At 34.7% G+C, this 17,898-nt stretch overlaps 1 protein-coding gene across 1 annotated transcript in view; it reads left to right on the top strand.

Moving 5' to 3' along the window:
• Window positions 1-17,898, top strand: part of SCN9A (sodium voltage-gated channel alpha subunit 9) — a 126,653-nt gene that overhangs the window by 93,427 nt on the left and 15,328 nt on the right. The window contains exons 18-19 of the mRNA XM_081051446.1: window positions 8,073-8,193; window positions 14,375-14,529. Of these exons, the coding sequence (XP_080907572.1) occupies window positions 8,073-8,193; window positions 14,375-14,529 (276 nt within the window). The remainder of the gene's footprint in view (window positions 1-8,072; window positions 8,194-14,374; window positions 14,530-17,898) is intronic.

The raw sequence follows: 17,898 nt of genomic DNA, 5'->3' as shown, positions 1-17,898 counted from the left end.
CATCTTGTATACACAGCAGAGAGGAAAACATCCTGTACAAAAATTTCCTCACAGAAGGATCCCCCAATTCATTCTTTCTCAAACCAAATGCAGACACTTTACATAATAGTTATTTAGTGTTTTGAAGTATTGTATCAAAGTCATGATGTAACTAGCTGATATCCTTGGATCAAGGAAACCTTTTCATTTTACATAATCAAATTTCCCACCTTCAAGGGAATGTCACTCAAAACACTACAACCACATTTATGCAAAACTTTATGTTCCATAAAGAAGCAAAGTCCTCATACACGTTTCATTCACTTGATCACTCTGGCAGAAAACACTGCACAGGGATACATTTGAGTACCTTTTCTATGAACTATAGCTGTTGATGCTATAAAAAATATACAGGGGGAGGAGAAAATATCGAGGGTACAGAAGACAGTTTAATTTGGGGACATTTTAATTGTTAGCTACTTGAAAGATAAGTAAGTGATGCTATTTGGAAATGTAGGTCTTAAGAGAAGTCAGCATTGTAGACAGGTTGGAATTGTGTATGTTAATTTATGTTAGCCATAGGATTACACAGGGAGTCAGTCTGAGGTCAGGTTCCCTGAGAAACCAACTCTGAGAGAAACTGTATAGGAGATTTACTTGGTAGTATTCCAGGAGCAAATCTTTACATCTGCAAGAAGTGAGGGAAGCAAGACGAGAGGGAGAAGTTGAAATGTTCTGTAAGCATCTCTGGCTCTGGGAGGACCCCGTGGAGTTATCCTGAACCGGTTGGTCACTGGATGCAAGCTCTCCCTCCACTCTTCCAGCTGATGGGGTGTAAGGTCAGCTCCCTTTTGCATGACCATTGCCAGAGGAGAACTCACCTGTGAGTCTTCCGCTGCCAGCACTCCTAGCAGGAATGAGTGGTTTGCCTGAAAAGAGGATCTGGGCAATGCATCACAGCATCCACTACACTGCAAGGACAATAGAAAGTAAAAGGATAAGTGATCAACTCAGCACTTGAGAGGCAAACACAAAAGAAGAAAGCACCAAAGAGACCAAGGAAAAAAATGTACACATTAACCACTTTTGTCTACACCATGTAACTTTCCTCTTTATAATAACCCAGGCAAGTGGATATTGTTAATCTATGTTTACAGATGACTAAGACACTGAAATATTATAAGAAATGATGCTGATTAGTCACTAATGTTTCTGGGGGGCTATTTGAATTTGAATTCCAAGCTTTAACTATCATAGTACATATCATAGGAAGGCAAGAGAATGAGTAGGAATGTAATTGTTTTCTATTATATCCCTGTAATGTTGCAATTCCCGGTCAAATCTCCTGTTATAATGGTGTTGTGCATTTGCTGATTCGTGTTCAGCTTCTAATCCTCCTCAATACTGATTTTTTAGGTTATAGTATAACTCGATAATACAAAATACAGTGGAGCACAGCACATTCCGTAACAGAATAATAAGCCAGTCCATTGAGGATGCATTGAATAAGGGACTATATCGGGTTGCAGTCACACGAAAGGAGGTCACACTTGAGCCAGATCCTGAAGGATAGAGATGGATTCATTGGGTGAATATGGTGGAGAAGGAAATCCCAGGCAGAGTAACATACATTCGTGTTGTTCACCTGATTCACTCATTCATCTATCTATCCCTCCACCCATTCATCTATTCAGTATTCAATTTTGAAAGCCATCATCTTTGGAGAAACTTAAATGTGCTTACTTGTTATTAAATGCATTCCTTTTATTGATTTGATAAAAATTCTTTAAATATTTATAGTCATCAAGATTAAGTATATGATGTCCTTTTACTATGTGATGGTTTTATTTACATTCTCATCGGGTCTCTTTCTCTTTGGATTTTTTTTATAAAGTTTTTTCTTCAAAGAGGCAGTTGAAGAGTATTGCAATAATACTTCATCTCATTATTGCATTTTAGAAAATAAAGTAATTTTTCCAGAAATGAATTTTGACTTAGCAAGATTTAGGGTTTTGTTACAATTATACCGTTAGGAGAAGTTGATATTTGATCTTATATTTTATTTATAGATTCTTACAAAAACAAAACAGTCCTTTAGAATTTTACCTAGACCATTTCTTTTGCAGATTGGTTCCAAACTATCTGAAAAATCTTTCATCTTTTGAATTTTTTCATGTGTCTAGAAACAATTTTGGTATGACATATTTAAATTGTTTTTAATCTTTTTAGTCTGATAAATTTGAAAACATCTCTTTTCTGTAATATTTGAAATATAAAAATAAATATGATAATTAAAAGTAAATAAAAATGCTGCTTTTAGAATATACTTTTAAAAACTGCGCACTCTTACTCTCACCCCACTCCAATATTGAGAATCACTTATTTCAAACGTTTGTTTTTTTATGAAGAACAAGCAATGCAAAAGTTAACCTGAGTATATTACAGTATTTTAATTCATCTCCTAAAAAAACAGAATTATATAACTGTTTAGTTCATTATATCAAATTTTTGTTGAAGGATATTTAACTCCATTACTGTGTTTCAAATATATTGCTTTGCATTGAGCATATGGCATGTATTGTCAAATATATAACTAATTTCTACTTATAGGTATGTGACTTTAAGCATATTGAATCAGTTGACTGAACTGGTTCATCATGATACGTTTCTAAATTTCCGTACCTAACCTTCTTACTTCTCACAGGAGTAAAAACAAACTGGATCGTTCAAGGATGCAGCTTTGTGCTTTTAACCAGGCAGAGACATGTGTGACCACTTTTACACAGGTTACCTAAAAAAAAAAAATCATACATGTATGATATTTTTTCAGTGTCATGCATGCTCTTCAGCTACAAAAATCTGCCTGACCCATTGCAAGAAAGTAGAAACATATGTACAATTGTTCCATAGATGAATTGACATAGCATGTCACTGGGGCAATTCCATCATTTTTTGTTACTCTCTTGATGATTTTCTATATCTCTCTCATGTCCTTGGGTGATTTCAAGTGCATGATTTATATATTTTTATTGGATGGATTATAAAAGTAAGACGCAGAAAGTAACAGAAACCATTAAAACAACATTTAATCTGAAAACCTCATCAACTTCCCCTCCTAATTGAACCTATATTTGTATAGATGTATATATCACATTAAATTATCACATTATTATGAGTGTAAAACTGTACTGTTCCCACTATAACAACAACAAAAAAATGGTGATTATGTGAGATGTGAAGGATGTGTTAACTAACCTCATTGTAGTAAACATTTCACTATATATATATATATATATATATATATATATATATATATATATATATCAAATCATCACATTGTACACCTTAAACTTACATAATGTTATATGTCAATTATAGCTCAGTAAAGCTGGAAAAAAATTGTTACATTTAAATTCCGTAAATTAAGACTCTATTAAGAAACAATTCTTGTGGGAGAAGTATTTTAGGTGTAAACATGAAATCTCAGAACAGGAAAGGACCATTCTAGTGCTAGCCCTACATTTACAGCTAAGGAAATTGAGGCTCATACGAATGAGCTACTACCTGAGTACACATCTAGAAAGTTGGGAACAGAGACCAAAGTACCCAGCTTCTAGGCCAAACTTTGAGTACATTTGAAATGATTTTAAGCACATTGATAGCTATAGCTTTATTTCTTTAATCAATTCAGTAACTAACATTTGGTTTTTATTTCATCATATATAAATGTGCCAGTTAATAACTTACTAGGCCCTGCCAATGAACAAATGAGTTACAAGTGCTTGAAATGCTTTATTTGATTCCAGAATCAATATTGTTCACTGATGGGAATAAGTTTCTGATTATGTATATACCTCATAAAGAGATACGCGGAGTAGCCTCAAGAAGAGGTTTAAATAGAACATATTGTAAAGTGAACACTAAATCTGTCAATAAGCTATGAAACACTTTCCCTAAAATTAGAAATAGGTTAATATGAATTCCCTTATCTAATATTTCTAACAAGTGTTAAATAAATTATACTATGCAGATATAATATTTTGCTATAATTTTTGTATAGCTTATTGAATGAATGACAGCTGTAACAGTTCCATGTTGGGGATGATCCATGTTGATAAGAATCTTGCCCTTTTTTGCATAATCCAGTTCATATTTTGAATTTTTCTGTCATCATTGGGATGCTTGTATTATTTTCCATTGTACAATGAGGAAAGCAAAATTTTATCCTGAAATTGATAATAGGGATAATAATGCTAATAATTTCAAATTTAACTTATATTATTGTTCCAGTTTAGTTGAAGTTAATTATAAAGATGCTCCTAAATAAAAAAACATATTTTTCTATTTCACATTGATGGTGATTTAGAGGCAATATTCTCTCAGAAAACAATTTTATTCCAGAATATATTAAATTTCCTCCCACCTTGAACCTAAATAAAGATGTACACATATACAATACTATCTATAGAGATAAAATACAATTTCTGAGAAATCTGTTTACAGAAATATGTGTATGTATGTGTGTTTAATTCCTAAATTACTATTACTTTTTTTTTTCCTTTTTTAACCAAACTACTATTAGAAAACATGAGGTACATGTTAACAAATGGCCATTCTTTGGATATTTCAGTTGTGAAGAATGACTTCAAGTATGTTACATTTCTTTGGCAGAAGCTGCCTACATAAAGATTAGGAAAGATTATTTTATCTGTGCCAATTTTCATTTTATATTGTACTTACGATATTAGAAATCACATGTTTTAAAAAACTGGTAATTGTTACATTCATTGGAATTTGTCTTTCCTTGTACTTCTTCATTTCGAGTCGTTTTAGGGGATAGCATTAATCATTCAAATGCAGTAGCTTGTTTTTTGTCATTCTGGGTTTTTTTTTTTATAAATAATATTTAAGGAGCTTGAGTTTTAGAGCCTACACTGTTATCTCTCATTTTGCTCTCATGTTTGCCTATACTCTAATCTTTATTTACCCACTTATTGCAGTTTTCTAGCAGGCCTCAGTAGTAGCACTGTTTAAACATTTCTTTTTAAAGTTTATAAGACATTCTTTCTGATTTGATCCACTGTGGTCCAGCTACTTAAATATCTATTCTCTGCAAATAGCAGTCCTGTGTTAGTGCACAACGCCCTTGAATACTGTTGTCAGTTGTTTTATGTTGCAAGGCCTTATTGGTGAATTCTGCTTGCCTTTACATTAGAAAGAAGTTTCAAAACGATACTGTAGGATCTGGCTGAGAAACCTATACCAGTCCAACCTTATAGGAGCAAACTTTGTTGCATTTGTTTTTATATTCAATATCGTATCTTTTAGTCACATAAGTTGTCATGTTATTGGATAGAAAGTGCCCTAGATAGAAGATTCTAGGAAATCTAAGCACTCTTGATGAAATCATTAGATTTATTTTGAATTTCCCTGGTGGTGGCTGAGATTTGACCTCACTATTTCTCCAACATCTAATACAATATACCATGTTGACATGTGATAGAACTGTTAAGTAGATTTCCTGCTGAATGAACAGCTGTTCCCAAAAAGCCTACCCAGTTTCTCTGGTAACAATGAGCAAAGAACATTAGGAAAGGAAAAACTCCATTTTCTTGCCCTTTATTTGAAAAAGTACTGGAGTTTTAGTTTCCCATAAATCTAATACTATCTAAGAATTTATTGTAACTAGTAAATACACTAACAATTTTCTGGTAAATTGAATGGAAGTAAAATGAAAATCTAGAATAACAGGAAAATACTATTGAATTTCATTGACGATGGATATATGGAGTACTTTTCAAATTGGTACTTTTTATTTTTTTAGATACTGTTATTTAGTGGAGCATTACCATTTTAAAACTTTAAACAAAACTTGAGAAATTTCAGAGAGAATAGAAAAGGATTGTAGGGACCTTGAGGGGCTCAGAAAACTAAATCATATAAAGAAATGAAATATCATTACACTCAAGATGAAAAATACAAATGGTCTTATCCGAGGTGATCTCCAATTTTAAAAAGCTACAAAAGGTAGTAAAAAGATATTTTTCTATAAAGTCACAAAATGTATTACTTGCAAATCCCAGAAATGGGGGCGGGGGGTGCAGGACAATGAACTGGGGGAAGGGCAGCCCTCCATCCCAGGTCAAGAGCCAACAGGAGAATATTGTATGTCAACTGTAATGGAAAAATAAAAAAATAATATATTTGTTTTTAAAAATAGAGTGAACAGGAAATAAGAGAGCAGGGTAGCAAACACCTATTACTTACAAGGTGGTTGGGGCAGAGGTCTCAAACTTTCACAGGCTCAACTTGAAGTGGTTGTTTTAAAAGGTGCCCCTGGAATATCAGAATGGGAACGTGGAGCAGGAATCCTAAGCTCAAGTCCTTATTAAATGTCCAGACTCTGAGTGCGAGGAGAGTTGTCACACTGTAAAATGCCTAGACAGCAACTCCAAATAGCTGTTTTCTCATCACAGGAGTTTTGCATAGCTTTTCTCTTTCCAACCTACAGATGAGGGGATCTGTGCATTGCTCTAAATAGGTCCTTACAACTGCAAGGGAAATTAAAGTGTATTTTGGTTCTAAACCAGAAAAGAGTATTTAAAATTCAAGTTGTCCCATATTAGAAAAATAAAATTAGACATCATGGGACTCTTACATAAAGCATCGTAGCTATTTGTGGCATTCCTCTCTAGAGGACCTTTAGTCTTTTATTCTGAGCTTTATGATGTTACTCCTTAATGACTCAGGACCCTCATTAGAGTTATCAGTTGTAAAATTAGGCTGTGAAATTAAAAGATGGGCAATACTGATTTGAATTAAAAAATTTCATGTGGTACCCATAAGGAACACTTTTAGCTTTCAAGTCAATCTCTAAAAATTAATATTTTAGATTATGATATTAATACATATTAATAGATTGAAGAATCAATTGAACTAAAATGGTATTTGATGATTTTTAGCACTTGCATTTGTTTTAACTATTCTAAACAAAAGTAAAGCTGATCTTAATAAGAGAAGTATGTGCTGTAATAACTAGTAGTTTTCAATATTCACATGTCATTTAGCAAATGAGAATGAAAAATAAGCTCTTCGCTGATGTGCTGTTTTACCCCTTATAAAACAATATTAGGAAAAATTGCGAATTTTGCTACCGTCGCTGTATGAATTTTTTTTCTAAACATTTCTGTGTATGTGTGTAAACATATTGATCATAAAGTTCTTGGCCGGAAAAATATGTCTGTGTTATGATCAATAATATGATCATAATAACAATGAATTCATTCCTCTCATGTGTTAGTAGTCTGCCATGTTTAATTTCATGGAATCTTTGTTTCAGAGTTTGCATGTGGTACTCACTTTAGTAGCCACTATCTCTTGACATTGTAAATACTTTATGATCTTTTCTACTATATCCTGAAATTTTATACTAAAATGGGTGGTGTTGGATGAAATGATTACTATGTTTTTTTGGAGTTTTGATTGTAGTGTATTTGACTTTTTTGGTCTTGATGAAAGGCCTTCTATCTATATCATCCTAATACATATTCTTAAATCCAAGAGGTATTAGAAGAAGTATGTTTGTATTTCATCTGATACTAATTTCTTTTTTTAATTTTAAATATCAACAAGTTTTTTCTGCCAACTGTCAGATCTGACCTTTCAATGATCAGGCGTTGGCAATTTGGAACTTGCACATTACTGCTGTTAGGGTCTTGGTTGTCCTAAAATAATAATTATTGATGTAAACAAATTCACGTCAAATATGGAAAATAACAAAAATGTGGCCAATACTTTACAAATGTTATAGTTTACATCAAAATATTACCTTATGCTATTCTGTCTAATTACTTACTTATAGCATAATACAAATAATAAAATTTATTTTTCACAGGATGTGTAGATAGATCAAGTATAGATACACTGTAAGGTTACTTGACCTCAATGTGTGTTTATACATATTTTATGGCCATCATACTGTTAATATTTTTCCATTAACATTTTGCATGACTCTGATCATTAAATGTGGCTTCAATTCAAGATTTGAATGAACTCTAAATGACTATCCGGTGGGATGGTGAATTTCTTTTTAGAGACTGAACCAGTTGAGTTCCTCTGAGTGCAGCACAATTGATAACCCTGTGCCAGGAGAAGGAGAAGAAGCGGAGGCTGAACCTATAAATTCCGATGAGCCAGAGGCCTGTTTTACAGATGGTAAGAGAAAAGTCAAGACCTTGATTCGCATTCATTAGTGTCTTGGGTTTTGTCTTAAAACCTAATTCTTACTGGGGATTGCTTAATAAAGTCAGAAGACTCCACTCCATGATGAGTCAGTCATGGCTCTATGACCAAGGGCAAGTCATTGGAGCTTTCTAAGTTGCCGTTTGCACACTTGTGATGCTCTACTAACAATAATTTTCAGTGACAGTGTACTATACTCTAATGCACTCTACTTACTGTAGGATGTTCATACTTCTCATTTTAGAGCCTTAATTCATGATCTCAGCTCCATGGAACCACTAGGATAAAATTTAATGGGATAGATGGTACTCTTGTCCTTTTCATCAGAAGTTAAAGCTACTCACTAACTCTCAGTAAATCATTTGATGCTGTTTTGACCACAGTCTGTCTCAAAATTATTCATTCCCTTCATTTCAGAGCCCACGCTGTTCCTGCATTCTTCTTTTACATCTCTAAGAGTTCTGAGTTTCTTCCCTTACTTCTTTTAGTGACTATTTTTATGCATTTCCCTTAAATAATGATGTTCCTCCACATTTTGATGCTTGGTTACCTTATCTTGTCACAGTCTCTAGCCCTAAGGGCTTTCATCATGTCTATAGCTTGAAGAACCATTTCTGTGTTGTTGACTTTGAAATCATTATCTTTACCCCTGCCCTCACTCCTGAGTCCAGAACTGCCTATCACTCCCCATTGGTCATCTCCACCTGCTGCCTTTAAACATCTAAAGTTTAATAAAGTTTAAAACAAACTTTAGCGAGTTATCCCCATATAATCTAGAGCTTCCTTCAGTCTTTATCTCAGTTAGTGACATCCTGATCTATCATGCCTCTCAAACTAGACTTGGAGACAGTCCTAATCTATTTCTTTCTAGCCACAAGTTGATCATAGAAAATGCAAGTTGATCAGAAACTCTGAGGATAGGATGCAAGTCCTCCAGCGTACTCTGATGCATGCTAAAATTTGAGAATGATTGGTCGATAGCATAAAACCCGAAGTCTTTAACTTGACATGTAAAACCCTTTGCCTTTGGCCCTCATAGATTCTTTTCTAACAGTAACTCCTTTCATAGGCCTTTTCATTTTCTGTGTAACTGAATTTATTACTATTCATCGAATTCTTCCAGGGTTTTATTCAAAGTAGAAAATTTGAACTTGACCTAAAAAAGTATGCAATAGTTTCTAAACAAGTATTGTGTCATCTAATTAAAAACACAAACCTAGAGTAGGGTTGCAGCATAATACAATGATACAGAGCACACGATTTGAAGTCTGTTAAACATGAGTACTAATTGGCCTACTGTTATCTCCCTGTGAAAACTTGAACCTATTTTAAAATCTTTTACCTCAGATACCTCGTCTGTGAAATGGGTATGGCAACCACATCCATATTCCAGGGAGGTTGAGGAGATTAAATGGGGTAACACTTATAAATTAATTAGCACAGTGCCTTCTGCTTCCTTCTCCTACTTTCCTTTTTGTTTTTAAAGTATTTTGTTAACAATTCTATGTAGAAGCTATGATAGTGTCGATGCTAATGACTCAGTAGCTATTCATGGGCTTAAACTCAGCATCAGGATTTTTTATAGAAATTAATTAATGTGCTTTCATTCTTCAAGATTTTCTCAGCCTCCTATAACACTCAGGCAGTAAACAAAATGACTGGCAAATAATGATACCTATAAATTACAATAAGTGCATGGATTTTCTTTTAATACAAGCCAAATCTAATTTTACGGGAGAAGCAAACAAGTATATCACCCAATTGATAGAAATATTATTTACCCACAGGGACCTATTAAAATGTTTGAGAGCTTCTCTGTTATGTTTACATTTAATTAATAGTCTTTTTTAAAAAGGAGAGTGATAATGTTGCTAACCAGGTAAGTTGAAAAACTCCTGGGATATATATGCCTTCGCATAAAAGCCAGACAAGTGGTTGAGCACTCCCACCTCAAAATAAGAGACGGAAACTCTCTGAGGTGTGATAAATCCTGAGGGCAATATTTAGGAACCTTCATCTCAGATAAAAAACTTACTTACTTTTCTAATTAGAATGTATAATGCTTTTTCTTGCCTCAATCATAAGAATATTTTTCTTCAACTATAAGACTGACAAAAATAAATCCCAGATACTAAAATCTTCTTAACAAAAGGGGTAACTTTCTCCTCTGGTAATTATACTTGAGGCACGTAGATTCTGTTCTACACGAGATCTTTGTTTTTTAGTTAAAGATAAATTCAAAAGTCTCAAGCATTAAGATAATATAAAAACAAATTCCATTGTTAAGTTTTTGCACCCTTTCTGGTGTTTTCTTTTGCCCTGAAAGAGATTATCTGGAAGTCAATTTTTGGCCCTATCCTTTTACTATTTTTCCATATCATTTTATGAAATATTTTTTCTTTACTAAATGTATATGAAATATAATTATTTTAAATACAATGAATATAAATTCTTTCAGATCTGAGATCATGTTAACTATAATTAACGTTGGATAAATGAAGTCATCAGGTGTGTATTTTCCATTTATCCTGTTTGGCTTTTTATTCATCCAATCTTTGTATAAATTCTAGAATTCACAGAGATGAGACCTTTCAGATTATGATTAATGCTTGGATGATTCACAGAGATGAGACCTTTCAAATTATGATTAATGCTTGGATGATTTCAGAACTCATTTTTGGGGGGTATTATGTCTTTTCAGTCAACTATACACAGCATATTAAGCTGTATAGGAATAAGCTGTATAGGAATACAGTGAGAAGAAAGAAAGGGCATAACAGGCATAGTTTTAGCCTTCTGGGAACTTACAAGCTTCTGGGAAGAAAGGACAGGAATACATAAACTATACACGATAGCAAAAACACAGGAGACTTAAGGGAAAATACGTAGCTGCTGCATTACTATGAAGCTGGAAGTTGAAGTGCTAGTAGATACCTTATATTCAGTGAATCATATTCACTACAGAATCAAATTATGAAAGAAGCCATAACAAAACATTGTCTAAAATATGTAGTTCATCAAGAGAATTCTAGTTTTGTTGTTTTAGGACATGCAGTGTATGGCTACATGAAGTTATTACTTGATAGGTTCAATATTTTTTTATGAAATGTAGTTTGTTTTATAGAAAACAAAATTAATTGTAGTTAAATACCTAATTTCAAACTTCTGAAACAAGTATCTAAAAAGTGCCACCTTCTACCTTCCTTTCAAACGAGGTTTTTTTTATCTAAAATTTTTAAGAGAGAAATTAATTATAATTCCTCTTTTTAAAATCCTTTCCTTCCAAATAATTCTAGTTAAGTATTATTTAATCAACTTTAATTTTTTAAATCTAATTTTTAAATTTTCAATCATTATTTTTCTGGGCCTTCCTTGGTCATGGCTCTTGTTCAGCAGTCCTTCCTGAAACTGTTTTTCCTGAAACCTGACTTCTCCTTTATTGCTGCCTCCTGTACATCTCTCCCTCTCTTACTCTGTCTGCTTCTCCTTCAAGGTTTTCTCTTCTTCCACCTTCCCCAGTGGTGTGTAGGTAAATGTTTAACCATCACCTCTTCAAGAAAAAGACAGTTTGTATATGCACATCAGTTAATTATAAATTTCACTGATATAAAAGATGTGGCCTTCAATTTACAAATAATAATGTAAACACTCTTAGGTGTTCATTCCATACGGCTCATTGATCCTTACAGAATGCTTTTGTTGAATTTTGCCAAAATTTTGTGTTTGTAGACAACCAAGGATTGCAGCTAATGTACAAGCATAGTTTAAAACTGAAAGGTGGTTGGTATTTTCAATGATGTTCATCAGTAAAGTGAAACAAAGAAGCTGTATGGCACAACTTCACTCACTCATCAATGATGTAAGCAAATCTTTGCTGAATCAGATAATAGATTTTGAATAATGAAAAATATTTCCTCAGTTTTTGTGCTATTCACAGCGTAATGGCTACAGACATGACATTTACTGTTTTTTTTTATCTGTTTAACATTTTTTTCAATCACTTTCTTAAGTCTACTCTAGAAAATCAACAAACGCTGATTTATAGCATTTGATGACTTTTGTAGTGTAAAGATTCCCACCATGGCTGATTTCATTCACTGGTGTGACTTCACTAAATGTGGAACTAAGAAGAGATGCACAGTAACTCAGCAGTATAACAAATTTCCACCACCAGATAAAATACAGAAATGTGCTCAAGAGCATAGATAATAGTAAAATGTAGTAAAGTGGTATGTTTTTAGTATTTATTACTTTTTTAAGTAACTCAATTTTAAGTTTATACAATTTAATTTTTTATAATTGCTACATTTAACAATAGGCTAGCAAAATTTCCTGACAATTTAATAATGACTTATCAAGAGCTGTTGTGAGCTGGCTGCACCACACCACTGAATTCTGTCCCTTGTTATGGCTGTTCCAGAATGTTGCAGACTTCACCCTTCTCTCTCTTCACAGTAAATATCTTTTTTGTATGACCTCAAAAACTGTCCTGAGCTCAGCTGACACATATATGCTAATGATTCCTAGATATTATTTTCTAGCCCGAGCTTCAGTTTCACACCTCCAGGTATCGAGCTTCAGTTTCACACCTCCAGGTATCGGTATCTAGAAAGGTCACCAGCATGTCAGACTCATTACATCCCAAGCAGCTCCTTCTCCTGTAGTCTTTGTTTCATTGGTCATATCCACCCCGTCATTCTGGGCTCCTCCTTTTCTCTTATATGCCATTCAGTCACCAAGTCCTACTGATTTTACCTGCCAAATGTGTCTTGAATCTTATCATGCTCTCGTTCCTATTGCCTTAATCTATTCTTCTTGTTAGGGTTACTGAACCAGAATCCTAAATGGATTTCTGTCTATGGGTCTTTCTTCACCTCCACCCCTCTTTTTTTTTTTTTCTGTTCTAAATAATCCTCCACACAACTGTTAGAGACTTTCATTTAAATTGCAATCTGCCTATATATCATTTGCTGCTTACAGTCCTTCTCTTACTCCTCAGTGTTTATAGGATATACACCAAACCACTTAAGGTGAGGTATAATGCTTTCCATAATCTGACCAATTTCTCTAACCTTATTTCTCACCATTGCCTCTTGTGTACACTGCTTTCATCACAATTCTGAATTACGTAGAACTCCTTTGCATAACAGATTTTGCCATCTCTTAGCCTGAAATTCCACCCAAACCCTTTTTGGCTCAGACTTGAATTCATTTAAGGCTCCACCTCTTCTAGGAATCCTCCTGTGATCTCTCCTTCTCACCAAATAAGCCTGGTTAGGTGGACTACTTCAATGCTACCAAAATAACCCCTGCATACGTGTCGTTTTAGTTGCCTTATCCAGTTATAGTCATTTATTTCTATATCTATCTGCCTAACCAAAACCAAAAATAAATTTCCTTAGGAGAGGAATCTATGTACACATTAGAGTACATAGAAGATACTCAGTTACTCTTTTATGGAGAAATGCATGAAGAAATCTAAAAAATAATACACAAAATGTTCCTCAATTTTTCATAGGTTTTACACCCAGGATTTCAATGTCAGATTTAGTTCTAACTTAGAGTACTCGAAATAATTTCATCTGCATCTTCTCATCAAGCTCTATTTTTTAAACTTGATTTTAGGACCTTCCACTAATTTTTTAACTATTACTTAGAGTGGTGTTTCTTGAAGGGTTTTTTATACAGGAGTTGAAGGAGCACCAGATTGCAGACTAGATCCACATCAAGGAAATTTTAAGCAAAGAAGACTGTGGAATGCATTTTTATCCTCAGATTTTAGTTCATTCACTTATTCATTACGTAATTATCTAGTGCTCATTGTGTATCGGGTTAGGATCGCAGTAGTAAAAAAAATAAGTAGTTTAAACACTGGAGAGAGATTGCTGAGAAATCTGGGAAGTATAGAAAACAAGAATATATTCTAAGTTAGAAATAACTGACAAGTATTAAAGAAACACCATGGAGAATGAGGAGATAAGAGAAGGTGGCACCCAACTTGAATCTATTTGAAGCCGCAGTGTTAGAAGTTGTAAGTGTTAGAAATTATATGGTTGAGGGACTATTATGGGAAAAGTTTTGTATTCAGTAGTGCATTTTAAACATTTTTTAAATTCTGACTATCAAGATTTTACATACATATCTTTCTTGCCAGGTTGTGTACGGAGGTTCCCATGTTGCCAAGTTAACATAGAGTCAGGGAAGGGAAGAATCTGGTGGAACATCAGGAAAACCTGCTACAGGATAGTTGAGCATAATTGGTTTGAAAGCTTTATTGTTCTTATGATCCTGCTCAGCAGTGGTGCTCTGGTAAGTGATCTGACACCTAAAGAAATAAATTGATTGTCAGTACCTTTAATAAATGAGTTGGAAGATAAAAGTACCTTGGCAAGTTGTTTTATCTAATACTTATTCCCTGTGAGTGTACCAAGGATAAATTTTTAGTTTAGCTCAGTAAATATTAACTGAGCATTATTGCATGCCAGGCATTATTCTTGCTACCCTTCAATGCATTCTTGAATGCAAAGATGGGTAAGATCCAGGTACTTTTCTCAAGGAGCTCAGAGAGCATTGAGGAAGAGTGAGGCACAAGTGGTTCCAGAACTGGGATGTGTTTGTAAGTGAAGAATATACTTGATAAAGCTCTGTAGCAAGAACAGTTGTCTGCTTGGGATTTCAGAAAGGTAGATGATGTTCTGCAAGATCCAGAAAGATTACTAGTAATTTTCCAGCCATGGAAGGTGGGCTGAGGGGAACAAGTGTACAATGGTAAGGAAGCATGAAACAGCATCAGATATACAGGAAGTTAAAAGTTGCCAAACTGAAGGAAGTGTCGAGGAAGGAAGAGCAAATACAGGAAGGAAAGTGGTGGCCAGAGATACTGAGACAAAAATATGCAGTGTCAGTTTATAAACATCTTGCATCTTATAAGGAAAAATAGGCGGTAGTTTTAGGGTGAGAATGGGACAAGTTTCTCATTCTTGTATGTATACCAGCCACCGTATGTGTGAGTTGAAAGGGATCTGGGCAAGTTACAAGCTCCCTGAGCCTTTTCTGATGTGCTTTTCTTTCCTGCTGATACTAAACAGAGATGAGCCATTGGAAACCCAGTTCCACCTAGAGATACCACTGGAAATTCCATTACGAAAAACAAAATATTCAACAACTTTATAAATTGCCTGATAGACAGTTCTCGTAAATCTGGGATTTGATTTTACCCTACTTACAAGATATTAACCTGTTACTGTTCATGGATCCTGTTGGAAGATACGAGACATTCGAGTCAGAGACCCAGGACTTTATTATTCATGGCTTCAAGAGCAGCATGATCATCTACACGTTTGTGTTGATTGCCTTTGTCCCCAAGTCACATGGGGTCATAGTATGGAATTAAATGAACATTGTGCGCACAGTGGGTTAGCATCAGAGTTGAGCAGCACTGAGCTTACGGAACCCATCCTCTTAAGTAAGAAGTAAGCAGCCTTGTTCTTTGTTTCACAGGGAGACACTGTCTTTATCTCTCACAGTTGCTTGTTGCAAAAACAACCCTGAGAAATGGCCTGGATAAAGAACAGTCAGGGCCTTGCATTCTTGGCATACTCACCAAGACACTCAGGGACACTCGGGGCCCACAGGAGATCGCCTTTCCTAAAAGTCTCCTCTCTCAAAAACACAAGATGAGTGAGCAAATTGTCACTCATCTAATCTTGTGGAATACAAGTAGGAATCGTGACAGTGTCTACATTAGCTTGTATTTCTAATAATTAAAGTTTATCCCATGCTGAGTCACATATGACTGAGATTTTCAAAAAATGGATTATAGAAAAAAATAAAAGTTTAGAGTAAGCCCTTGTTTAAAATGTCTAAAAACAAAAAGGACATTTTTGCGGAGGGGCACTCTCAAAACTGAAATTCGTAAGATTCGTGAGGAAGAAAAGGGAGAAACATTTCAAGAATCTGGTGTTTTTACGTAGGGAGTTTGCCAATTGAAGATTTTAAAATGCCTGTCTGTAAAATAAATAAAAAGTAATAGTTCTAATTTAGTACATAGTCATTCTATTTCAAGATCTTTATACAGGTTTTCTCCTTTAATTTTCAAACAATCCTGTGAGATTTTGGTATTTTGCTTATTTTACCAATGACGGAGCTAGGTACAGAGTTTTAAAAGTTGCTTAATGTCCCAAAGCTAGTAAATGACAGAGCCATATGTTAATGGAGGTCTAAATCAAAGCCATTGTATCTTTTCACTGTTGGGGCTCCTCAGAAAACGGAGTACATTCCAGGCAGAAATAAATGAATGGTCACTGCAATGAGGAACAGTAAAGCCTACACCCCAAATCAGATGGAGCTCATATAATGACCTCCTTGCCTCCCTGCTCCCACATCCACAAAATTAGTCCTAGAAGCTAGGAGCCCTACAGGCTGAATCCAATTTCAGGCTCTGGGACTAATCAGAGCAAGGTGCACTTGGTGGGGTATTTGACTCTGAGCACCAAGACTTTCTACTGGTCCTGCTCTGTGCCCTGGGTCCAGGAACAGCAGTCTTCTTTTTTGTGATCAAGCATTTTTTTAGCCTTGCATTTCAAGGACTGAGGCACTGCCATTTGAGTAGCTTTCCTGATTCCTCCACAACCTGGAAAAGGGAGGCAAGGATAGACAGGGGTGGAAGTCTCCCCCTGCACTTCAGTTCCATTGATGTTCAGAACTTCTGCCATCTGCTGGAACCTTCTTTTAGCATCTTAGTAAATCTGCTCATTCTGTCCCAACTTCTCTGTTTTCTTCAATATTCAAAAAGTGCTAGGGTAAGGGAGATCAAATATGTGGTGATGGAAGGAGAATTGACTCTGGGTGGTGAACACACAATGGGATTTATAGATGATGTAATACAGAATTGTACACCTGAAATCTATGTAATTTTACTAACAATTGTCATCCCAATAAATTTTAAAAAAAGTGCTAAGGATAATTTTTAAAGTATTGATAGAAGAACTTGGAATAGGAAGAATAAGAATGGAACGCGCTCATAACTCTGGACAGAAGTATACTGTTAACCACTAAGGATACAGGCCCTTTTGCTTTCATCTTCTCCAACATAGTGAATATTGTTTAAACTTGAAAGAGTAAATTCTAATACTTTAGATCTGTTTAGGTCAACAATCATTTTAGATGTCTTCAGTGAGCTCAGTTCTCTAAGTCCATTCAAATTATTTCCCGAGAAGCTTGTGGCTGATACCACAGTATCACCATCTGTCACTTACAAAAAGTTCTTGGAGAGTATTTAAAAGGTCTCACATTCATGGAATGAATATAAGACTGATTTGTAGAGCTGAAGCTTTTAATGATAAAATATTGTACAAAATTCAAATAAAGAAACCATCTTCTGTGTTTTGTAGCCCTACTAAGCTACTGCACTTGTTCATTTAGCAAACCTTCCCTTGCCTTCTGCTGTGTTCCTGACTCAGTAGTAGACATGGGGATGCACAATGCACAGCATGTAAGAGCTGAAGGAAGGATCCAAATCCTGCTGGTAGATACGAAGGAGAGTGCAGGGCGAGAAAGATATATAAGGGGTTGATCCTGGAATCGTGTCTTAAATGATGTCTTACCAATTTGAAAGGGATGAACAGGGAGTCAAATGAAGTAGAAATCTCTGTAAGTTTCAGAGATCTGGTCAATTTC

Source organism: Rhinolophus hipposideros (genome assembly GCF_964194185.1).
Source record: "Rhinolophus hipposideros genome assembly, chromosome: 6".
NCBI lineage: Eukaryota > Metazoa > Chordata > Mammalia > Chiroptera > Rhinolophidae > Rhinolophus > Rhinolophus hipposideros.
This window is presented reverse-complemented; position numbering and strand designations above follow the sequence as displayed.